At 42.1% G+C, this 25,161-nt stretch overlaps 1 protein-coding gene across 3 annotated transcripts in view; it reads right to left on the reverse strand.

The window, feature by feature from the left end:
- Positions 1-266: 266 nt before the first annotated feature.
- Positions 267-25,161, reverse strand: part of fam133b (family with sequence similarity 133 member B) — a 58,027-nt gene continuing 33,132 nt past the window's right edge. Inside the window, exons 5-13 of one of the 3 annotated variants that reach the window (XR_009506926.1) lie at positions 23,338-23,367; positions 23,128-23,199; positions 20,290-20,388; positions 20,151-20,204; positions 11,124-11,198; positions 10,859-11,033; positions 5,210-5,321; positions 1,835-1,876; positions 804-890 (exon numbers count right to left, since the gene is read on the reverse strand). Coding sequence is in view for 1 of the 3 variants with exons in the window: in XM_059944953.1 (XP_059800936.1) it covers positions 810-890; positions 1,835-1,876; positions 11,124-11,198; positions 20,151-20,204; positions 20,290-20,388; positions 23,128-23,199; positions 23,338-23,367 (453 nt within the window). In the remaining 2 variants the exon portion in view is untranslated. Of the gene's footprint in view, positions 891-1,834; positions 1,877-5,209; positions 11,034-11,123; positions 11,199-20,150; positions 20,205-20,289; positions 20,389-23,127; positions 23,200-23,337; positions 23,368-25,161 lie in introns of all 3 variants that reach the window. The other 2 variants (XR_009506925.1, XM_059944953.1) reach the window with 2 other exon arrangements.

Here is a 25,161-nt window from a genome sequence, read left to right on the forward strand (position 1 = left end):
TGATAATAAACCTGATTCTGGTCATTGCATGGAATGACACATTAGGTTCATGGATGATAGAAAAGTGGAGGGCTATGTGGGAGGGAAGGGTTAGATTGAGAAGGTTCAGTGGTAATTGACTAGGTTTGGTTGAGTAGGCACAACATCATGGGCTGAAGGGCCTGGACAGTTAGTTCTAATTTTTAAAATATTCCTTTCAGGATTAGCTTAAGCACTTACGTCATTATCTATATTAGATCTGTTCCTCCACCAACCTCTCTTGAAGAAAAGACAATGCAGATAAAATAAGATGGATATTTTCAGGTTTATTTTACATATTTTATAAAGTTATAAAACTCTCAGATCAGTGATACTACTTCCCATTTAGAAATAAATTTCAAACTGAAAACTTAGGCCTGTTGATCTAAAAGAATTGTGAAATTTTACAAAAATAACATTCTAGCACAGATGAACAAGCATCAGTTCCTTTAGTCAGCCAAAGCCACAGTAAACTGGAACTTCAAATGAATTGGATATTATCTGTTATATTAACGTTCATACACATCTCACGCACTTTAAACAAGCTAACAAGGGGCTATCAAAAATGTTTACAATTGGTAATTTTGAACTCTACAAAAAGATGCATTTGTTGTTTATCACTTTCCATAAATAAAAACTTTTAAAGTTACAGATGTTTGCAAATGCAAGCAGTTTGGAACATCATGCAGCAAGTAGTGTCCCAGTGCATCCTACATCAAAGTCTGCATCATGCAGCCTGCAGGATTCAAAGACCTAAAGTTCTGTTCTTTAATACTTTTTTCATTCTCATCTCATGCTGACTCCAAATCCGAACTGAAAACTTTTTTCTTTTTTCCACGTTTCTTGTGCTTTTTCTTCTTCTTCAGTTTTTCCTTAACAAATGGAAAATGGGATGAGTTCATTGCTGTAAAAGTTGTAAGTCCGCTACTTCAACCATCTTCGAACATCACAGTGTGACTATATTTTATTGGCCAAATGCTTTCTTGAATTTCAAAGTAAATCCTGGCCAAACTAAGGCCTTTTATAGAAAAGTTTGCCCTGTTCATTTACATTGGACACATCACCAAACTCAGGTCGGTATCTGTTTATCTCCTGAATTTGACTTCTAATAAAGCTCATTACCTTGGTAGTTTGGCCTTGCCAGGGGTAAATTATCTTTTTGGATAATCTGGGTTATCTTAAAGTAAATCAATGAGAGCATTTTCGGAAAAACTCACAAAGCAGCCAGACCTTGTGCTGTGAAATTCTTGTCAAAATAGTAGCCACACACACCTTCTGTGCATTGCTAAACAGAATGTAAATGTGTTCAATACCCCCAATTACCGGAAAAAGTAATTACATATTTAACAGAACAATTATACCATTGCTACCTTCAGGAAGTAGGCACAGGAGCCTACATACTCAATATTTTAGGAACAGCTTCTTCCCCTCCACCATCAGATTCCTGAACAATGAACCAACTCACGAAATGAACACTAACTCACCTTTTTTGCTCTTTTTGCAATACTCATCTAATTAATTTTTTTAATATACACACACACACATATATATGTATATCTTACTGAAATTTATAGTTTACAATGCCTTGCCATGTACTACTGCCAAAAAACAAATTCCAGAACATATGCTAGTGATATTAAACCTGATTTGGATAAATAAGATATTAAGATTTGGAGGAATTGTAACAATTGAGAAATCACCACACTTGTTTTCAGTTGACTGGAGAAGGGGAAAATGGGAAACACTTTCCATCCATAAACCAAGTCTGAAAGGAGAAATTGCACACGTGTCCATTTTGAGAGGCTTTAATACTTACTGAAGTTTTGTCTTTCTCTTCATTATTTTTCTTTTTTCTTGACTGTATTAAAAAGAAATGTGTTCATAAAAATCAAATGCAGATCAGTGAAGCTATATGCAACAAAAACAAAGTTAGTTTGGATTCTAAATCTGTTAATCACTTTAGGCAAGTTTTAGATGCCCTCCAACTAAAGCAAAGGCTGCAAGTGCAGAAAGATCAGTTGAATCTCACTTTTAGACTATATAACCATAAGATATAGGAACAATTAGGCCATTTGGCCCATCGAGTCTGCTCCACCATTTCATCATGGCTGATCCTCTCAGCCCCAATTTCTTGTCTTCTCCCCATACCCCTTCATGTCTTAAGCAAGAACCTAACATAACCTATTGTTTATGGTCTATATAATTATCTGGATAGACAGGGTCTGATTAGGAATAGTCCGCATGGATTTGTGCGTGGAAGGTCATGTTTGACAAATCTTACTGAATTTTTTGAAGAGGTTACTAGGAAAGTTGACGAGGGTGAAGCAGTGGATGTTGTCTATACGGACTTCAGTAAGGCCTTTGACAAGGTTCCGCACGGAAGGTTAGTTAGGAAGGTTCAATAAACTGGACTGGTCAAAGACACTGAGGCTGTCTATAAGAAGGGTCAGAGCCGTCTCTATTTTCTGAGGAGACTGAGGTCCTTTAACATCTGCCGGACGATGCTGAGGATGTTTTAAGAGGCTGTGGTGGCCAGTGCTATCATCTTTGCTGTTGTGTGCTGGGGCAGCAGGCTGAGGGTAGCAGACACCAACAGAATCAACAAACTCATTTTTAAGGCCAGTGATGTTGTGGGTGTGGAACTGGACTCTCTGACGGTGGTGTCTGAAAAGAGGATGCTGTCCAAGTTGCATGTCATCTTGGACAATGACTCCCATCCACTCCATAATGTACTGGTTAGGCACAGGAGTACATTCAGCCAGAGGCTCATTCCACCGAGATGTAACACTGAGCGTCATAGGAAGCCATTCCTATCTGTGGCCATCAAACTTTACAACTCCTCCCTCGGAGTGTCAGACTCCTCGAGCCAATAGGCTGGTCCTGGACTTATTTCTACTTGGCATGATTAACTTATTTTTATTTAATTATTTTTGGTTTTATATTGCTATATTTCTTCACTACTCCTGGTTGGTGCGGCTGTAACGAAACCCAATTTCCCTCGGGATCAATAATGTCTGTCTGTCTGTCTGTCAATTGTTAGGTATTAATATTGAAGTAGTAAAATGGATTCAACAGTGGCTGGATGGGAGATGCCAGAGAGTAGTGGTGGATAACTGTTTGTCAGGTTGGAGGCCGGTGACTAGTGGTGTGCCTCAGGGATCTCTATTGGGTCCAATGATATTTGTCATTTACATTAATGATCTGGATGATGGGGTGGTAAATTGGATTAGTAAGTATGCAGATGATACTAAGGTAGGTGGCGTTGTGGATAATGAAGTAGGTTTTCAAAGCTTGTAGCGAGATTTAGGCCAGTTAGAAGAGTGGGCTGAACAATTGCAGATTTAATGCTGATAAGTGTGAGGTGCTACAGTTTGGTAGGAATAATCCAAATAGGACATACATCATAAATGGTAGGGCAATGAAGAATGCAGTAGAACAGAGTGATCTAGGAATAATGGTGCATAGTTCCCTGAAGGTGGAATCTCATGTGGATAGGGTGGTGAAGAAAGGTTTTGGTATGCTGGCCTTTATAAATCTGAGCATTGAATATAGGAGTTGGGATGTAATGTTAAAATTGTACAAGGCATTGGTAAGGCCAAATTTGGAGTATTGTGTACAGTTCTGGTCACCAAATTATAGGAAAGATATCAACAATATAGAGAGAATACAGGGATTCACTAGAATGTTATCTGGGTTTCAGCACCTAAGTTACAGGGAAAGGCTGAACAAGTTAGTTCTTTATTCTTTGGAGTGTAGTAGATTGAGGGGGGGACTTGATAGAGGTATTTAAAATTATGAGGGGGATAGATCGAGTTGACGTGGTTAGGCTTCTTCCATTGAGAGTAGGGAAGATACAAACAAGAGGACATGATTTGAGAGTTGGGGGCAAAAGTTTAAGGGTAACACAAGGGGGAATTTCTTTACTCAGAGAGTGGTAGCTGTGTGGAATGAGCTTCCAGTAGAAGTGGTAGAGGCAGGTTTGGTATTGTCATTTAAAGTAAAATTGGATAGGTATATGGACAGGAAAGGAATGGAGGGTTATGGGCTGAGTGCGGGCCAGTGGGACTAGGTGAGTGTAAGCGTCGGCACGGACTAGAAGGGCTGAGGTGGCCTGTTTCCGTGCTGTAATTGTTATATGGTTATACCTTAAATATGCCCAACGACTTGGCTGCCCATGGCAACAATTTACACAGATTCACTACCATCTGGCTAAAGAAATTTCTCATTTGTTCCAAAAGGATGTCCCTCTATTCTGAGGCTGTGCCCTCTGGTCCTAGACTCACCCACCATGTGACACATCCTCTCCATGTCCACTCTATCAAGGCCCTTCAATATTTGATACATTTCAATGAGGCTATCCCTCATTTTTCTGAATTGCAGTGAATAGAGTGCTGGAGCATCAAATGCTCCTCATATAACAAGCCTTTCAATCCCCAAAAAACTCTCTAAGATTGGTTAGATATAACTTACTATGCACTAAGCCATGCTGATTTCTCAATCCATGTCTATTCCAAATACTTATATATTCGGTCCCTTGGAATCCCTTCCAATAACTTTCTTACAACTAATGTCAGATTCACTGGCTTATAATTTGCAGGTGAATGTTAAAAGCCTTTCCTCTGCAGTGGAGTAACACAGATTATCCTCTAATTCTCTGGTAGCTCTCATATCCTTAAGGTTGATTTAAATATCTCTGTAAGGGCCCTGGCAATTTGTGCACTTTGCTTGTGTAGGGTCCAAGGGAACACCTTGGCTGAAGTTTCTGGGAATAGCACACAAGGCACAGGATAGATATGTCCCACAGAAAGAATTCTCAAATGGCAGGGGTAGGCAACCATGCCTGACAAGGGAAGTTGGATGATCGGGAAACTTTTAAAATCTAACAAAAGGCAACTAAAAAGCTCTAAGAAAGGAAAAGATATAATATGAGGGCAAACTAGCCAATAACATAAAGCAGGATACCTCAAACTCTTTCAGTTATATCTTGAGTAAAGCAGAGCCAAAGTAATAATGGGGGGAGAAAAAGAAATGGCAAATGAACTTCATGGTACCTTGCATCAGTCTTTTACTGTGGCAGACACTAGCAGAGTGCCACAGGTCCGTGAGTGTCAGGGAGCAGGACTGAGAGCCATTGCTATTATAAAGGAAAAAGTACTTGGCAAACTCAAAGATCTTAAGGTGGATAAGTTACCTGGACCAGATGGACTACATCCCAGAGTCCTGGAAGAGGTTGCTGAAGAGATGACAGATGCATTGGTCATGATCTTTCAAGAATCACTTGATTCTGGCATGGTCCTGGAGGACTATAAAATTGTGAATATCACTCCACTCTTCAAGAAGGGAGGAAGGCAAAAAAAAAAGGAAATTATAGGCCAGTTAGCCTAACATCAGTGGTTGGGAATGTGTTGGAATAAATTATTAAGGATGAAGTTTTGGGATACTTAAAGACTGATGATAAAATAAGGTAAAGTCAGCATGGTTTCTGTAAAGGGAAATCTTGCCTGACAAATTTGTTAAGAGTTCTGCAAGGAAGTAACAAGCAGGGTGGACAAAGGAGAGGCAGATTCATTTACTTGGATTTTCAGAAGGCATTTGATAAGGTGCCAAATGAGACTGATTAATAAGATAAAAGCCTAGGGGGCATTACAGGAAAGATATTGGCATGGATAGAGGAATGGCCAACAGTTAGGAGGCAGCAAGTGGGAATAAATGGGGCCTTTTCTGGCTGGCTGCCAGTGACTAGTGGTGTTCCTCAGGGGTCAGTATTGCGGGACCACTACTTTTCACATTGTTTGTCAATGATTTAGATATTGGAATCGATGGCTTTGTTAGATAATGGAATTTGGTAACATTTGCGGATGATATGAAGATAGGTGGAGGGGCAGGCAGTGCTGAGGAAGCAATGTGTTTGCAGTAAGACTTCAACAAATTGGAAGAAGTGGCAAAAAAGTAGCAGATGGAATACAGTGTTGGGAAATGTATGATCATGCATTTTGGTAAAAGGAACAATAGGGCAGACTGTTATCTAAATGGGAAGAAAACTCAAACATCAGAGGTGCAAAGGGATTTAGGAGTCCACATGCAAGACTCCAAGAAGGTTAATTTAAAGATCGAGTCTGTGGTAAAGAATGCAAATGCAACATTGGAGAATAGAATATAAAAGCAAGGAGATTATGCTGAGGCTTTATAAGACACTAGTCAGGCTGCGCTTGGGAGTACTGTTCGCAGTTTTGGGACCCTTATCTTAGAAAGGTGTGTTGTCATTACAGAGTCCAGAGGATGTTCACAAGGGTGATTCCAGGAATGAAGGGTTAACATATGAGGCACGTTTGGCAACTTTGGGCCTATACTCACTGGAATTAAGAAGAATATGGGGAGATCTCATTGAAATCTATCAATTGTTGAAAAAAGTAGATAAGGTAGTTTTGGAAAGGATGTTTCCTATGGTGGCGATATCCAGAACTAGAGGGCACAGCCAAAAAATTGAGGGGCAACCTTTTAGAACAGATGTAAGGAGGAATTTTTTTTAGTGAGAGAGCAGTGAACCTGTGGAATACTCTTGCCATAGAAAGCGGTGGAGGCCAAGTCCACTGGTATATTTAAAGCAGAAGTTGATAGTTTTCTGATTGGTCAGGGCATCAAAGGATATGGCGAGAGGGCAGATGTATGGGGTTGAATGGAATCCAGAATCAGCCATAATGGAATGGCGGAGCAGACTCGATGGGCTGAATGGCCTAATTCTGCTTCCATGTCTTATGGTCTAGACAGTGCATTTTATTTTACAAACACTTACATACATGCATTATTTAAAAAATGTCAATGCATAGGCTTTTCTGCCCTCTACAATAACCAAATTAAGTTGAAGAGAGCAGACAGCAGTTTGAAAATAGAAGAATAGACTGAAGCAAACTAGTATGTTTTCTTCATTGGAGGAGAATAAATTATCTGATTTATAAAAATAATTTGCATTATTTATTGAATGTAATTTCACTACATATTATGGGAAGACAGGAACATTTCATGCCATGATCTGAGAGCTATTATCATATACTACCCAAAGTGCAAGTTCTAAACAGTACTGATACAATGTGCGTTTTGCATCTGACCATGGACTCAGTTCCACCTACCCTCCTTTTCCTCATAATCTTTAATTCTCCTATTATGCAAAAATCTATCCAACCTTGTCTTAAGAATAGTTACTGCGATAGCCTCCACTGCTTCATTGAGCAGAGAATTCCACAGATCCACCACTCCTTGGGAAAAGCAGTTCCTCTTCATCTCCATCCTAAATTTACTCCCCCGAATCTTAAGGCTATGTCCCCTAGTTCTAGTCTCACCTACCAGTGGAAACAACTTCCCTGCCTCTACCTTACCAATCCCTTTCATAATGTTAATGTTTCTGTAAGATCTCCTCTCATTCTTTTGAATTCCAGCGAGTACAGTCCCAGGTGACTCAATCTCTCCTCATCGTCTAACTCACTCATCTCTGGGATCAACCTGGTGAACCTCCTCTGCACTGCCTCCAAAGCCATTATATCCTTCCTCAAGTAAGAAGACCAGAACTGTACGCAGTACTCCAGGTGTGGCCTCACCAGTACCCTGTACAGTTGCAGCATAACCTTCCTGCTCTTAAGTTCAATCCCTCTAGCAATGAAGGCCAACGCTCTATTTGCCTTCTTGATGGCCTGCTGCACCTGCAAACCAACCTTTTGTGATTCATGCACAAGCAGTCCCAAGTCCCTCTGCACAGCAGCATGTTGCAGTCTTTTACCATTCAAATAATAACCTGTTCTGGACCAGATAAATTTGAGGGCAGGGTGGAAGCTGGGGATAAAGCGGATGAAGTTGACAAGATCCACATGGATGTAGGAAGCAGCACCAATGCAGTCATTGATGTAGCATGGGAAAAGTGCGGGGCAGACACCAGTGTAGGCTTAGGACACAGACTGCTCCACATACATAATCACAAACAGGTAGGCATGGCTGGGGCCCATGTGAGTGCCCACGCTACACTTCTTGTTTGAAGGAAGTGGGAAGAGCTGAAGGAGAAATTACTTAGAGTGAGGGACAAGTTCCGCTAGGCAGAGGGGAATGGTGGTTGAGGGGAACTGGTTGGGAAAGAAATGGAGTGTTTTAGGGCCTTCTTGGTGGGGGATGGAAGTGCATAGGGATTGGATATTCATAGTAAAAATAAGATGATGGGGGCCAGAGAACCTGAAGTTATTGAAAAGATCCAGAGCGTGTGAAGTGTCATGGATGTAGGTAGGAAGGGACCGAAATGGGGGGTAGGGGTGTGAAATGAAACAGAGTTGAGATATGCAGATGAGTTCAGTGGGGCAGGAGCAAACTGAAATAAAGGGTCTATCTGGACAAGTGGGTTTGTGGATCTTGAGTAGGAGGTAGAAAGAGGAGGTGCGGGGTGCAGGAACTATGAGGTTGGTGGTGGTGGATGGGAGATCCCCAGATTCAAGGTTGGTGATGGCATAGGAGATGGTCCTGGTGTTCTTTAATGGGGTCCCATTCAAGGGGTACAAGGTGGTGGCGTCTGAGAGATGGCGCTGGGCCTTAGCAAGTTAGAGGTCAGGAGTCAATGTCAGGAGTTTTTGCCAAACTTCAGCTTCAAAGGCACTAGCCTCCCCAACATCAAGGGCATTTTCAAATGACAATGCCTCAAGAAGGGGTCATCGGTCATTAAGGAACTTCATCACCCAGGTCATACCCTCTTCTCAATGCTACCCTCAAGGTGGTGATACAGGAGCAAGATGATGTACATTCAACATTTTATGAGCAGCTTCTTCCGCTCCACCATCAAATTTATGAACTGTTCATTAATTTATGAATAGCACCTCATTATTTTTGTACTACACTTTTAATTTCTTTATATTTATTATAATTCATAGTATATTTTAAGTATTGCACTGTACACCTGCCAAAAAATAACAAATTTCACAGCATATGTCAGTGATAATAAACCAGATTCTGATTCTAATGAAGTTCAAACTGCTTCACTGAAAAAAATTTCCTCTGGTAGCCAATCTCGCCACTTGCTGGAACTGTGGCTTTGTCAGTTTTACACACTAGTGGAGCTGGTACTAGACTGACCTCTAAAACAGATTACACTGACACATACAGGTCAAACAAGGTACTGCAGGAACTCACTGCCATTGGAAACATAAGCATTCACTACTAAGAAGCACAAATCTTATGACAAAAGGTTGGAAAGGATTAATTCAATATTTACAGACTTTTCACCAATGGATCAATTTTTAAAAAAACAATAGCTACAGAAAGAAACATTCAGCTCTTCCCCCTATTCTAATCAATTTTTACAGGAGCACCAAAGAATATCCTGACCAGCTACATTACCGTCTGGTACAGGAGTTGTAAAGTATCTGACCGCAAGTTCCTACAAAGGACTGTGATGACTGCTGAGAGGATCATCAAGGCCACTCTTTCACTCATTTATCAGAAGCACTGTATAACACAAGGCCTTCAGCATTGCCAACCATCCTCCATCTGTATAAAAATCTCTTTGAACCATCCCCCATCATCAGTCATTGGTACTGTACAATAACTGATAGGATGGACACAGCTTCATCCCCCAGGACATGAAACTGCTGAACTCCCTGCCACCACCCAAGTCTCATCACGAATGAAGTGCCAGCAGTGTTATACTACTTACACTTTAACTGACGTTGTTTGCTAAACGTCAATCTTCTGTAACATTTCGTTATCTGTGGTAATATTACTTTATATGTTGTGTGTGAGTTGTATCTGGACAGCATTCTAACTGGTTGTATCACTCTTTATTTTAGGTTTCCAGTATCTGCAGTTCTTTTCTAATTTACTGTAACATTCACTGTCTAGTATGAAGGGGTCACTGCACAGGATTGGAAAAGCTGCAGGAAGTTGTAAACTCAGCCAGCTCCATCATGGGCATGAGCCTCCCTAGCATCGAGGACACCTTCGAAATGTGACGCCTCAAAAAGGCAGCTTCCATCATTAAGGACCCCTATCACCCAGGAGCATGCCTGAAGAGAAACAAAGCATTTACGGAACAGCTTCTTCCTTTCCAACGTCTCCGATTTCTGAATGGACAATGAAACCATGAACACTACCTCAATACTTTTCTCTTTTTGTATTACTTAATTTAATATATTTCTTATTGTAACATATAGATTTTTAATATGTTTTGCAATGCACTGATGCAACAAATTTCATGATATATGTTAGTGATAATAAATCTGATTCTGATATTAACTGTTTATCTGCCCAATGCAGAATCATGAGGGGTAATCCTTAATCAGAGCGAAAACTCAAATGACAGGGAAATAAGACCATAGGACATAGGAGCAGAATTATGCCAATCAACCCATTGAACCTGCTCCGCCATTCCATCATGGCTGATCCCAAATCCCACTCAACCCCATACACCTATCCTCTCACCATATCCTTTGATGTCCTGATCGATCAGGAAGCAATCAACTTCCGCCTTAAATTTATGTACGGACTTGGCCTCCACCACAGAGTTACTACTCTCTAGCTAAAAAAATTCTTCCTTACCTCTGTTCTAAAGGGTCGTCCCTCAATTTTGTAGCTGTGCCCTCTGGTTTTGGATACCTCCCACTATAGAAAATATCCTCTCCACATCCACCCTATCCAGTCCTTTCATATTAGGTAGGTTTCAATAAGATCACCTTGAATTCTTCTAAGTTCCGGTGAGTATAGGCCCAAAGCTGTCAAATGCTCCTCATAGGTTAACTCCTACATTCCCAGGATCATCCTCGTGAACCTCCTCTGGACTAAGTGCAGTACATGTCAGAAAATGAACATGGTTTACCTGACACAAGGGCATTATTGAGGACAAGCCCTGGAATTCAAGCTCTGCTTTGGATTACTCAGGAGAAAAGGCTGAACCCAGCTACAGCGTAATAAAGTAGATGACATTTTCAGAATAATGGCGTCCCCAGCAGCAATATTCCATCCAAAAGCTTTAAGATAACTTTTTCCCCAGTCTGACAAAAGAATCAAGTAGATAAAAACACTGGGAACAAACAAAAAGGAAAACATGGTGATCTAAATGCACATTGTGAAAATTCGCTGACCTCATTCTCTTCAGCAGAGCCAGATTCCTCTGGTGTTCTTCGCGGTGTGTGATCCCGTTTCTTCTTTTTTTTATCCTAATTATACGCAAATTTAAGAATGCAGAGCCAATCAACATTACATAATATATAAAAGCATTTGTGAATGATTTGAAGGATAGTTAGCCTCCAGCTATCATTTCACTGATCCTAAGAGTTCGCTATGAAAAGAGGTTATTTCATTCAACATAATTTCTTCAGTCAAATAAAACTCATTGGAGTTTCATCTAACCACTTTAATACAAGCAACTTCGAAACTACTGGTGATCCTTTCCCCTCGTTCTTGAACAAAGTTGGAAATGAATGCTGAGATTCAATAGCACCAAATTTGGAACAAAATTTAGAACATGTATTTGAGCAAATGTTGATATGAATACTTTGAAAATTGTACAAAATTTGAAATTATTTGAAAACTTGAACATGAGAAAAATTTGCGGAAAATTCAAACAAACTTTGAGATTCAATGGCAGAGATTACATTTTGCTTTATCTACTGGAAATTTTTTCATATCATATTTAAAAAATATTTTTCATACTTTTTCGTTTGGAGAAGGAAGTCGGAGGATCAGAATGGGAGTGCAGCGGGAGCCATCTTGAATTTTTCTTACTCTCATTGGAGTTAAGAGAGGCGGGACTGCGCAGGCGTGTGACGGCGGGCAGTGAAGTGGGGAAGATTTAAAAAGAACCCAGCCTTATACAGCGGGCAGTGTGGTTTGCAGGTAGCGGAGCAAGCCAGGAACAGAGTGAAGGCTTAAGGGCTTGGGCTCAACAGGCTTAGGCAGAAGTGGGCAAGGCAAGGTTGGTTTAGGTTTCAGTTTTTCCTGTTATTTGAGGAAAGGGGAAGTATGAGTGTGAGGGCAACCTGTTGTTCTCGGTGTTGGATGTGGGAAGTCCTGGAGTCTCTTAGCCTCCCAGATGTCCACATCTGCGCCAGGTGCGCCGAGCTGCAGCTCCTTAGGGACAGTGTTAGGGAACTGGAGCTGCAGCTCGATGACCTTCGTCTGGTCAGGGAGAGTGAGGAGTTGATAGAGAGGAGTTACAGGCAGGTGGTCACACCGGGACCACGGGAGGCAGACAGGTGGGGCATGGTTAGGAGAGGGAAGGGGAAGAATAAGGTACTAGAGAGTACCCCAGTGGCTGTACCCATTGATAATAAGTACTCCTGTTTGAGTACTATTGGGGGGGGGGGGGGGGGGGGAACAGCCTACCTGGGGGAAGCAACAGTGGCCGAGCGACCCTGTAGCTCAGAAGGGTAGGGAAAGGAAGAGAAAGGCAGTAGTAATAGGGGACTCCATAATTAGGGGGTCAGATAGGCGATTCTGTGACGTGATCAGGAGACCCGGATGGTAGTTTGCCTCCCTGGTGCCAGGGTTCAGGATGTTTCTGATCGCATCCAAGATATCCTGAAGTGGGAGGGTGAGGAGCCAGAGGTTGTGGTACATATAGGTACCAATGACATTGGTAGGAAAAGGGAAGAGGTCCTGAAAGGAGAATATAGGGAGTTAGGAAGGCAGTTGAGAAGAAGGACCACAAAGGTAGTAATCTTGGGATTACTGCCTGTGCCACGCAACAGTGAGAGTAGGAATGGAATGAGGTGGAGGATAAATGCGTGGCTGAGGGATTGGAGCAGGGGGTAGGGATTCAAGTTTCTGGATCATTGGGACCTCTTTTGGGGCAAGTGTGACCTGTACAAAAAGGACAGGTTACACTTGAATCCTAGGGGGACCAATATCCTGGCGGGGAGATTTGCTAAGGCTACTGGGGAGACTTTAAACTAGAATGGTTGGGGGGTGGGAATCAATTTGAAGAGACTAGGGGAGAGGAGGTTAGTTCACAAATAGAGAAAGCTAGTAGACAGTGTGTGAGGGAGGATAGGCAGGTGATAGAGAAGGGGAACTCTCAGATCAAAGATGTAGGGGAGAAGGAAGAAAAAGATAATAAAGTTGATCGCATCGTTAGGGATAAACAGAGAGGAAGAGGTGGAAAGTTTCTTAAATGCATCTATTTTAATGCTAGGAACATTGTAAGAAAGGTGGATGAGCTTAGAGCATGGATTGATACCTGGAAATATGATGCTGTAGCTATTAGTGAAACATGGTTGCAGGAGGGGTGTGATTGGCAACTAAATATTCCTGGATTTCGTTGCTTCAGGTGTGATAGAATTGGAGAGGCAAGAGGAGGAGGTGTTGCATTGCTTGTCCAAGAAAATATTATAGCGGTGCTTTGGCAGGATAGATTTGAGGGCTCATCTAGGGAGACTATTTGGGTGGAATTGAGGAATGGGAAAGGTGTAGTAACACTTATAGGGGTGTAGTATAGACCACCTAATGGGGAGCGAGAATTGGAGGAGCAATTTGCAAGAAGATAGCAGATATTTGTAGTAAGCACAAAGTTGTGATTGTGGGAGATTTTAATTTTTCTCACAGACTGGGAAGCCCATTCTGTAAAAGGGCTGGATGGTTTGGAGTTTGTAAAATGTGTGCAGGATAGTTTTTTGCAGCAATACATAGAGGTACCAACTAGAGAAGGGGCAGTGTTGGATCTCCTGTTAGGGAATGAGATAGGTCAGGTGACAGAAGTATGTGTTGGGGAGCACCGAGTCCAGTGATCACAATACCATTAGTTTCAATATAATTATGGAGAAGGATAGGACTGGACACAAGGTTAAGATTTTTGATTGGAGAAAGGCTAACTTTGAGGAGATGTGAAAGGACTTCGAAGGAGTGGATTGGGACAATTCGTTCTATGGGAACAATGTAATAGAGAAATGGAGGTCATTTAAAGGTGAAATTTTGAGGGTACAGAATCTTTATGCTCCTGTTAGGTTGAAAGGAAAAGGTTAAAAGTTTGTGAGCGCCATGGTTTTCAAGGGGTATTGGAAACTTGGTTCTGAAAAAGAGAGATATCTACAATAAATATAGGCAGCATGGAGTAAATGAGGTGCTTGAGGAATATAAAGAATGTAAAAATAATCTTAAGAAAGAAATTCGAAAAGCTAAAAAATACAAGGTTGCTTTGGCAAGTAAGGTGAAAATAAATCCAAATGATTTCTACAGTTATATTAATAGCAAAAGGATAGTGAGGGATAAAATTGGTCCTTTACAGAATCAGAGTGGACAGCTATGTGTGGAGCTGAAAGAGATGGGGTAGATTTTGAACAATTTCTTTTCTTCGGTATTCACTAAGGAGAAGGATATTGAATTGTGTAAGGTAAAGGAAACAAGTAGGGAAGTTATGGAAACTATGACAATTAAAGAGGAGGAAGTACTGGCACTTTTAAGGAATATAAAAGTGGATAAATCCCAGGTCCTAACAGGATATTCCCTAGGACCTTGAGGGATGTTGGTGTAGAAATAGCAGGGGCTCTGACAGAAATATTTCAAATGTCATTAGAAAGGGTGATGGTGCCGGAGGATTGGTGTATTGCTCATGTGGTTCCATTGTTTAAAAAGGGTTCTAAGAGTAAACCTAGCAATTATAGGCCTGTCAGTTTGACGTCAGTAGTGGATAAAATAATGGAAAGTATTCTTAGAGATGGTATGTATAATTATCTGAATAGACAAGGTCTGATTAGAAATAGTCAGCATGGATTTGTGCGTGGAAGGTCACGTTTGACATATCTTATTGAATTTTTTGAAGAGGTTACGAAGAAAGTTGACAAGGGTAAAGCAGTGGATGTTGTCTATATGGACTTCAGTAAGGCCTTTGACAAGGTCCCGCACGGAAAGTTAGTGAGGAAGGTTCAATCGTTAGGTATTAATATTGAAGTAGTAAAATGGATTCAACAGTAGCTAGATGGGAGATGCCAGAGAGTAGTGGTGGATAACTGTTGGTCAAGTTGGAGGCCGGTGACTAGTGGTGTGCCTCAGGGATCTGTACTGGGTCCAATGTTGTTTGTCATATACATTAATGATCTGGATGATGGGGTGGTAAATTGGTTTCGTAAATATGCAGATGATACTAAGGTAGGTGGTGTTGTGGATAATGAAGTAGGTTTTCAAAGCTTGCAGAGAGATTTAGGCCAGTTAGAAGAGTGGTCTGAACAATGGCAGATGGTGTTTAATGCTGATAAGTGTGGGGTGCTACATTTTGGTAGGAATAATCCAAATAGACAATAGGTGCAGAAGTAGACCATTCGGCCCCTCGAGTCTGCACCGCCATTCTGAGATCATGGCTGATCATTCACTATCAATACCCAGTCCCTGCCTTGTCCCCATATCCCTTGATTCCCCTATCCATCAGATATCTATCTAGCTCCTTCTTGAAAGCATCCAGAGAATTGGCCTCCACTGTCTTCCGAGGCAGTGCATTCCACACCTCCACAACTCTCTGGGAGAAGAAGCTCTTCCTCAACTCTGCTTTAAATAACTGACCTCTTATTCTCAATCCATGCCCTCTGGTACTGGACTCTCCCAACATCTGGAACATATTTCCTGCCTCAATCCTATCAAATCCTTTAATTATCTTAAACGTTTCAATCAGATCCCCTATCAATCTCCTCAATTCCAGCGTGTACAAGCCCAATCTCTCCAATCTCTCTGCATAAGACAGCCCTGCCATCCCAGGAATCAACCTAGTGAATCTACGCTGCAATTCCTCAACTGCCAGAATGTCCTTCCTTAAACCTGGAGACCAAAACTGTACACAATATTCCAGGTGTGGTCTCACCAGGGCCCTGTACAAATGCAAAAGGACATCCTTGCTCTTGTATTCAATTCCCCTTGTAACAAAGGCCAACATTCCATTCGCCCTCTTCACTGCCTGTTGCACTTGCTCATTCACCTTCATTGACTGGTGAACTAGGACTCCGAGGTCTCTTTGCATTTCTCCCTTACCTAACTCTACACCGTTCAGACAATACTCTGCCCTCTTGTTCCTGCTTCCAAAGTGGATAACTTCACATTTATTCACATTGAATGACATCTGCCAAGTATCTGCCCACTCACCCAGCCTCCCTGTATTCTCCTAACGTCCTCTTCGCATGTCACACTGCCACCCAGTTTAGTATCGTCAGCAAACTTGCTGATATAGTTTTCAATGCCCTCATCTAAATCATTGACATAAATCGTAAAGAGCTGTGGTCCCAATACAGAGCCCTGTGGTACCCCACTAGTCACCTCCAGCCAGTCCGAGAAACACCCATTCACTGCTACCCTTTGCTTTCTATCTGCCAACCAGTTTTCTATCCATGTTGAAACCCTGCCCCCAATGCCATGAGCTCTGATTTTACTCACCAATCTCCTATGTGGCACCTTATCGAATGCCTTCTGAAAATCTAGGTATACAACATCCACTGGCTTACCCTCGTCTAACATCCTTGTTACACCCTCAAAAAACAACAGATTAGTCAAGCATGATTTGCCCTTGGTAAATCCATGCTGGCTCGGTCTAATCCTATTTCTGCCATCTAGATGTGCCACTATTTCGTCCTTAATAATGGACTCAAGCATCTTCCCCACGACTGACGTTAGGCTAACAGGGCGTTAGTTCTCCGTTTTCTCCTTCCCTCCCTTCTTGAAAAGTGGGATAACATTAGCCACTCTCCAATCTTCAGGAACTGATCCTGAATCTAAGGAACATTGGAAAATGATTACCAATGCATCCACAATTTCCTGAGCCACCTCTTTTAGAACCCTCGGATGCAGACCATCTGGACCCGGGGATTTATTAGCCTTCAGTCTTACCAGTCTACTCATCACAGTTTCTTTCCTAATGTCAATCTGTCTCAATTCCTCTGATATCTTATGACCCTGGCCCATCCATACATCTGGGAGATTGCTTGTGTCCTCCCTGGTGAAGTCAGATCTAAAGTACGCATTAAATTCTGTTGCCATTTCCCTGTTTCCCATAACAATTTCTCCCAATTCATTCTTCAAGGGGCCAACATTGTTCTTAGCTATCTTCTTTCTCTTCACATAGCTAAAAAAGCTTTTGCTATCCCCTTTTATATTCCTGGCTAGACTGAGCTCATACCTGATTTTTTCTCTCCGTATTGCTTTTTTAGTTAAGATCTGCTGCTCCTTAAAACTTTCCCAATCATCTGTATTCCCACTCATCTTAGCCCTGTCATACTTCCTTTTCTTTAATGCTATACAATCTCTGACTTCCTTTGTCAACCACTGTGGCCCCTTCCCCCTCTTTGAATCCTTCCTTCTCATTGGAATGAACTGCTTTTGCATCTTTTGTATTACGCCCAAGAATTTCTGCCACTGCTGATCCACTGTCTTTCCTGCCAGGGCATCCGCCCATTTAACTTTGGCCAGCTCTTCCCTCATGGCTCTGTAGTCTCTTTTATTTAATTGCAACACTGACACCTCTGATCTGCCCTTATCCCTCTCAAATTGTAGATAAAAACTTATCATGTTATGATCACTACTTCCTAATGGCTCCTTTACTTCAAGATCACTTATCAATTCCTGTTCATTACACATCACCAAGTCCAAAATAGCCTCGTTCCTGGTTGGCTCAAGCACAAGCTGTTCCAAAAATACATCCCTTAGACACTCCACAAACTCCCTATCCTGGGGTCCAGCACCTACCTGATTCTCCCAGTTCACCTGCATGTTGAAATCTCCCATAACGACTACATTACCTTTAGCACATGCCAATGTTAACTCCCTAATCAACTTGTACCTAATATCCACGCTACTGTTTGGGGGCCTGTTCACAACACCCATTAGGGTCTTTTTAGCCTTGCTGTTCCTCAGCTCAATCCACACAGACTCTACTTCCCCTGTTCCCAAGTCACCTCTTGCTAAGGACTGAATCTCATTCCTTACCAACAGGGCCACCCCACCCCTTCTTCCCATATTTCTGTCTCTACGATAGCACGTATACCCTGGTACATTCAATTCCCAGGCCTGATCCCCTTGCAGCCATGTCTCCGTTATCCCAACAATATCGTAGTTCCCAATTTTCATCTGAGCTTCAAGTTCATCTGCCTTATTTCTGACACTACCTGCATTCAAGTATAGAATTCTTAGCCCATTCCTCCTCTCTTTGCTTAAAAGACTGTCTACTGTACCTAACCCAGCTCCTTGAACTTCCATTGGGCTAATTGCACCCTGAATTTTGATGACCTTCTCAAGATTACCCAAATCTTCTACACATTTAATCCCATGCTCCTTCTGACCAACCCTCTGGATCTGGATCCCTGCCCCCTGCACATCTAGTTTAAACCCCCCCCGAGCAGCACTGGCAAACACTCCTGCAAGAATGCTGGTACCCCTCCGGTTCAGATGAAGACCGTCCCTTCGAAACAGATCCCAATGTCCCTGGAACAAAGACCAATTATCCAAAAACCTGAACCCTTCCTTCCTGCACCATGCTCTCAGCCTCGTATTAATGTGCATAATCATTCTATTCTTCGCCTCACTCGCACGTGGCACAGGTAGCAATCCCGAGATTGTCACCCTGGAGGTCCTGCCTTTCAGCTTCACTCCTAACTCCCTGAACTCTCTAAGCAGGACCCCCTCACTCACCTTACCTACATCGTTGGTCCCTACATGGACCACTACATCTGGGTTCATGCCCTCGTTCTCAAGAATATCCTGCACCCGATCTGAGATGTCCCGGACCCTGGCACCAGGGAGGCAACATACCATCCGAGACTCCCAATCTGCCCCACAAAATCTCCTATCTGCCCCCCTAACTATAGAATCCCCTAAAACTATCGCTCTCTTCTCTTCCCTCCTCCCCTTTCTAGTTGAGGGTTCAACCTCTGTGCCAGAGGCAGGACCACTGCAACTCATTCCTGGTAGGTCATCCCCATCAACAGTATCCAGTACGGTATACTTATTGTTAATGGGAATGGCCGCAGGGGTGCTCTGCTCTCTCTGCCTGCTCCCCCTGCCTCTCTGGACCGTCACCCATCTGCCTAAATCTTGGTTCTTTGGTGTGACTACCTCCTGATAACTATCTATCTCTGCCTCTGCCTCCCGAATGATCCGTAGTTCATCCAGCTCCAGCTCCAACTCCCTAACTCGGGCTGATAGGAGCTGCAGCTGGACGCACCTCTTGCAGGTGTGGTCATCAGGGACAACTGTGTTGACCCTGACTTCCCACATACTGCATACGGAGCATACCACTGCTCTGACTGTCTCCCCCATACCTGAACTGAATTAATAGAATGTCTAAAAAGCACCTAGCGACCTTACCTTCTTCCCCTCAGCGAGCAATCACACATAGGACATACATCGTAAATAGTAGGGCATTGAAGAATGCAGTAGAACAGAGTGATCTAGGAATTATGGTGCATAGTTCCCTGAAGGTGGAATCTCATGTGGATAGGGTGGTGAAGAAAGTTTTTGGTATGCTGGCCTTTATAAATCTGAGCATTGAGTATAGGAGTTGGGATGTAATGTTAAAATTGTACAAGGCATTGGTAAGGCCAAATTTGGAGTATTGTGCACAGTTCTGGTCACCGAATTGTAGGAAAGATGTCAACAAAATAGAGAGAGTACAGAGAAAATTTACTAGAATGTTACCTGGGCTTCAGCACCTAAGTTACAGGGAAAGGCTGAACAAGTTAGGTCTTTTTTCTTTGGAGCATAGAAGGTTGAGGGGGGTTCTTGATAGAATTATTTAAAATAATGAGGGGGATAGATCGAGTTGACGTGGATAAGCTTTTTCCATTGAGAGTAGGGGAGATTCAAACAAGAGGACATGATTTGAGAGTTAGGTTTGAAAGTTTAAGGTTAACATGAGGGGGAATTTCTTTACTCAGAGAGTGGTAGCTGTGTGGAACGAGCTTCCAGTAGAAGTGGTAGAGGCAGGTTCGGTATTGTCATTTAAAGTAAAATTGGATAGGTATATGGACAGGAAAGGAATGGTGGGTTATGGGCTGAGTGCGGGCCAGTGGGACTAGGTGAGTGTAAGCGGCGGCACGGACCAGAAGGGCCGAGATGGCCTGTTTCCGTGCTGTAATTGTTATATGGTTATATCACTTGCAATTAACAAAAGTCAGGCGGAATGAATAAATCGTTTTACTCACTCGTTCTTTTTCAGATTCCTCTTTGATTTTCTTTTTCTTTTTCTTTGTGGTTTCCTTATGAGGAAGGAATCAATAATTTTAACCAATTTTGGTAAATGCTCAACTTTATAAAAATGAGGCATTAAAAATGTTGTATTACCTTACTATTGACGTCACAACTTATTTGGAAATCATCTGTGGGTTTCCGCACAGTGGTATGCTTTCTCTTCCGTTTCTTTTTAACATGTTTCTTTTCATCCTGCAACAGAAGTTACAATTTCAGTACTTTATAACAAGCTGATTTAAATACACCCTTACCATATCAACCATTCGTAGTTACAACCAGATAAAGTCAAGTTGGAATATGTCATTTTGATAATACAAAGAAATAGAACTGGGCTTGCATTATAAAAATAATAGTAATATAGTAATACCTCAATTCAAAACTGCCCAATGCATCACCTGCACTAGCCTACCTGCCATCAAGTTCATATATACAGAAAGGTGCAGGGAAAGGGCCAGTAACTTCACGGAGGATCCCACCCACTCTGCTTGTCCTACTCCCATTAGGGAGAAGGCTATGCAGCATGCATGCCAGGACAACCAGGATCAGAAAAAAGTTACTTTCCCCAAGCAGTAAAGCTGATCAACATCTCCACCCACTAACCTACCCTTCCACACACCCAACCACCACCATTTTATCATTTCCTGTCAGAGTCACCTCGTGTACAGACACTCCTGTGCCTAGTGTCACTTTACAGGCAGTCCTTCAATTCATGAATATAACCTATCTTATGTATTTTTTTACTATTGTGTTCCTTATTGTGTTTCCTCCTGCTGCATCAGATCAAGATTAACAATTATTTCATTCTCCTTTATACCTGTATACTGGAAATGACATTAAATAATAGTCATAGAACATTACAGCACAGAAAAAGGCCCATCTACCCACTTTGTCCATGCTGAATTATTATTCTGCCTTCTCCCACCTACTCACACCGAGGTCATAGCTTGCCATACCCCTCACATCTATGTACCTATCCAAATTCCTTTTAAATGTTGAAATCAAACCTGCATTCACTACTTGCGCTGGCCGTTCGTTCACTACCCTGAGTGAAGAAATTCCACCTTAAGTTTCTCTTAAACATTTCATCTATCACCCTTAATCCATGATATCTAGTTGTTGTTTCATAGAAACATAGAAAACCGAAGCACAATGAAGGCCCTTTGGCCCGCAATACTGTGCTGAACATCTACTTTCTTTAGAAATTACCTAGAGTTACCCATACCCCTGTTTTTCTATGCTCCACGTACCTATCCAGGAGCCTCTTAAAAAGACCCTATTGTATCCGCCTCCACCATCATTGCCGGCAGCCCATTCCACGTTAAACACTTACCCCTGACATTCTCTCTGTACCTACTTCCAGGCACCTTAAAACTGGCCCACTTGTGTTGGCCATGTCAGCCCTGGGAAGAAGCCTCTTACTATCCACACAAACAATGATTCTCGTCATTTTACAGTGACATGCAAAAGTTTGGGCACCCCTAGTCAAAATTTATGTTACTGTGAATAGTTAAGTGAGTAGAAAATGAACTGATCTCCAAAAGTCATAAAGTTAAAGATGAAACATTCTCTTCAACATTTTAAGCAAGATTAGTGTATTATTTTTGTTTTGTACAATCTTAGAATGGGAAAAAAAGGAAAGGAGTACCATGCAAAAGTTTGGGCACCCCAAGAGATTTGAGCTCTCATATAATTCTTACTGAGATCTCAGACCTTAATTAGCTTGTTAGGGCTATGGCTTGTTCACAGTCATCATTAGGCAAGGCCAGGTGATGCAAATTTCAAAGCTTTATAAATACCCTGACTCCTCAAACCTTGTCCCAACAATCAGCAGTTGCCTAGCACTCTGAAAATTAAAATAAATGATGCCCACAAAGCAGGAGAAGGCTATAAGAAGATAGCAAAGTGTTTTAGGTAGCCGTTTCCTCAGTTCGTAATGTAATTAAGAAATGGCAGTTAACAGGAATGGTGGAGGTCAAGTTGAGGTCTGGTAGACCAAGAAAACTTTCTGAGAGAACTGCTCATAGGATTGCTGGAAAGGCAAATCAAAACCCCTGTCTGACTGCAAAAGACCTTCAGGAAGATTTAGCAGACTCTGGAGTGGTGGTGCACTGTTCTACTGTGCCGCAACACCTGCACAAATATGACCTTCATGTTAGAGTCATCAGAAGAAAACCTTTCCTGCATCCCCACCACAAAATTCGGTGTCAGAAAGTTGCTAAGGAACATCTAAACAAGCCTGATGCATTTTGGAAAAAAAGACCCGTAGACTGATGAAATTAAAATAGAACTTTTTGGCTGCAATGAGCAAAGGTATGTTTGGAGAAAAAAAAGGGTACAGAATTTCATGAAAAGAACAGCTCTCCAACTGTTAAGCACGGGGGTGGATCGATCATGCTTTGGATTGTGTTGCAGCCAGAGGCACGTGGAACATTTCACTGATAGAGGGAAGAATGAATTCAACTAAATACTAGCAAATTTCACACCGTCTGTAAAAAAGCTGACGATGAAAAGAGGATGGCTTCTACAACAGGATAATGTTGTAGGCTAATCACACCTCAAAATCCAGAATGGACTACCTCAAGAGGCACAAACTGAAAGTTTTGCCACGGCTCTCACAGTCCCCCGACCTAAACAAAATCTGTGGATAGACCTCAAAAGAGCAGTGCATGCAACACGTCCCAAGAATCTCACAGAACTAGAAGCCTTTTTGCAAGGAAGAGTGGGTGAAAATCCCCCAAACAAGAATCAGAAGACTCTTAGCTGGCTACAGAAAACGCTTACAAGCTGTGTTACTTGCCAAAGGTGGTGTTACTAAGTACTGACCATGCAGGGTGCCTAAACTTTTGCTTTGATCCAGAAAATATTTTTACTAGCTTTTCCTTCCTTAATAATCTAGTACAAATATTATTCAATTTAAATGATTTGACGTACCTCATTATCGGTGTCCGAAGAACTGCTGGAAGAATCAGAACTTGATGATGAGGAGGAAGATGATGAAGACGGCTTGACCAAACACAACAGAGTACAGCTTGTGAGATTTATCATTCAATTGATAGAAATGAAAGATTTAAAAATATATAGGAATGGACAAAAATGAACACATTTTTAGGGGAAAAGATGTTTCTTTGAGGATTTGCTCACCCTACTTTTCTTCTTTTCCTTTCGTTTTTTCTAAATGGGACGGAGAACAAAGAAAACAAATTTCATTAAATTAGAATATATTTCAGGCATTTTACATTGGGAAAGTTGCTTCTTTTTCATTAAAAGAATTGGCCATTCAGAAAATAATATAAGTAAAACAAGCAGAAAATCAGGTTCAATCATAAAACATCTGAATAGCTAGAAATTATTAAGGAATATTTATAATGGCACCTTTAGCAGCTATTAGGGATTATTCTGGAGTTAAGAAATTATGGATCGCATATTACAGATGAACTAAAATGAGAGTCAGAATTCAGGAAGTAAAACTTGCTCACAGTTTAATTTTCAATTGGTATTATGAATATTATTTTTTGTAATATTTATTGATTTTATAATTTGCTATAATTTTGGTTTTGCACTATAATGCTGATGCAAGACAGAGGACTGCCAAATGCTGTTGTTGCCTCAGGTCAACAGATAGGTGACCCATGGGTCTGAGACTGACTTTCAGTGTTATCTAACAGCTGTTGTTTTGCCCCTTCTCCATCACTGTGGGATAGGTGAGTCCTGGGCAGGATGCCCTGCTCACTTAAGGAAGTGCCTCCCATAGCCTCTCCTTTCCAAGTGCAGTGATCACCTCAAGACCACTGCTTGGTTTGCCATGCAGGAGGTCACTCGCACATGGCCTCTCCTACACTATTGCCGTTCCTCAAGGTTGTTATAGCTGGCGGTGATAGTGGGAACAAGCTGTCACTACCTATTAAATTCTCCCAAAGACATGCTCCTCAAAAATAGCCTCTGACAACCAACTCCAACCTTCAAGTGTGGCTTAGCTACTAATCCCGGCGAAACTGTTTCTACATTCTGGAGAAGGGGGAAAAGGTGGGTTATTAGTGCCTTTTAAACTAGTCGTTTCTGGCAGATGGGGCTCGTCAGCCATGGTTGGCAGCTCGTCTAGAAGGAAAACTCTTATCTTTAACTTCTGTTGCCTTGCAGCTACACCCACTCACGGGGAAGGCTTCAGGAGTAAGCCCAGATGGAAAAATCCAGAGCTGAAGTCCCTAAGGAAGTCCTACATTGAGTTCAATGCTGACTGGCAAGTCCTGCGACACTGCTGTTACCAAACTATACCGGTCTCTGCCATTCCTTTGGGTTCATCAGATGCATGGAGAAGCGGAGCTTGCTACATGGGTAACCGCTTGTTCTCCATTTCATATTGCCCAGGCTTGTGTATTTCGACAGCTGGGATGCAAAACGATGGTCAACTCTGACCCACAGAGACTCTCACCTCACCCCACACTACTGTGCCTTCTCATGGCGTCCCAGTTCTTACCGAGTTTACTACGTAATGGAATGACCACATGTCCAATAGCATAACTGGGCGGGTAGGCTAGGCTCATCCGCCTTGGCTGGTGGCCAGCCTAGGAGAAGGACAACTCAGATTCCAAACTTGGGTAGATGGGACTCATTAGCCTTGCCAGGTGGTCTGCCTAGGATACTCAACTTACAGCCTTCCAGTCACTGCAGCTCTCTGTGCCATTGTGGAATGGGGGCTCAAGCATCGACCGTCACTATAAACCTATGCAGTGCACGCAGGAAGAAAGGTCCTACATTGACTGCAGAGTACAAGGGGGCATAACTTTCTGTGAAAAACGTGTCAAATATTTTTCCTGTGATTGCGAGGCCCTGTTGGACATTGGTAAATTAGAATACTGCGAGACTGGTGATGGAAGAAGTTGTGTGGTCACAATTGCTATGCAGACCTGGCCCCAATACCACGGTGTTACCTGTTACAGCCACCCAAGGTGGCATGGAAGAGAACAG

This window comes from Hypanus sabinus, chromosome 20 (assembly GCF_030144855.1).
Source record: "Hypanus sabinus isolate sHypSab1 chromosome 20, sHypSab1.hap1, whole genome shotgun sequence".
NCBI lineage: Eukaryota > Metazoa > Chordata > Chondrichthyes > Myliobatiformes > Dasyatidae > Hypanus > Hypanus sabinus.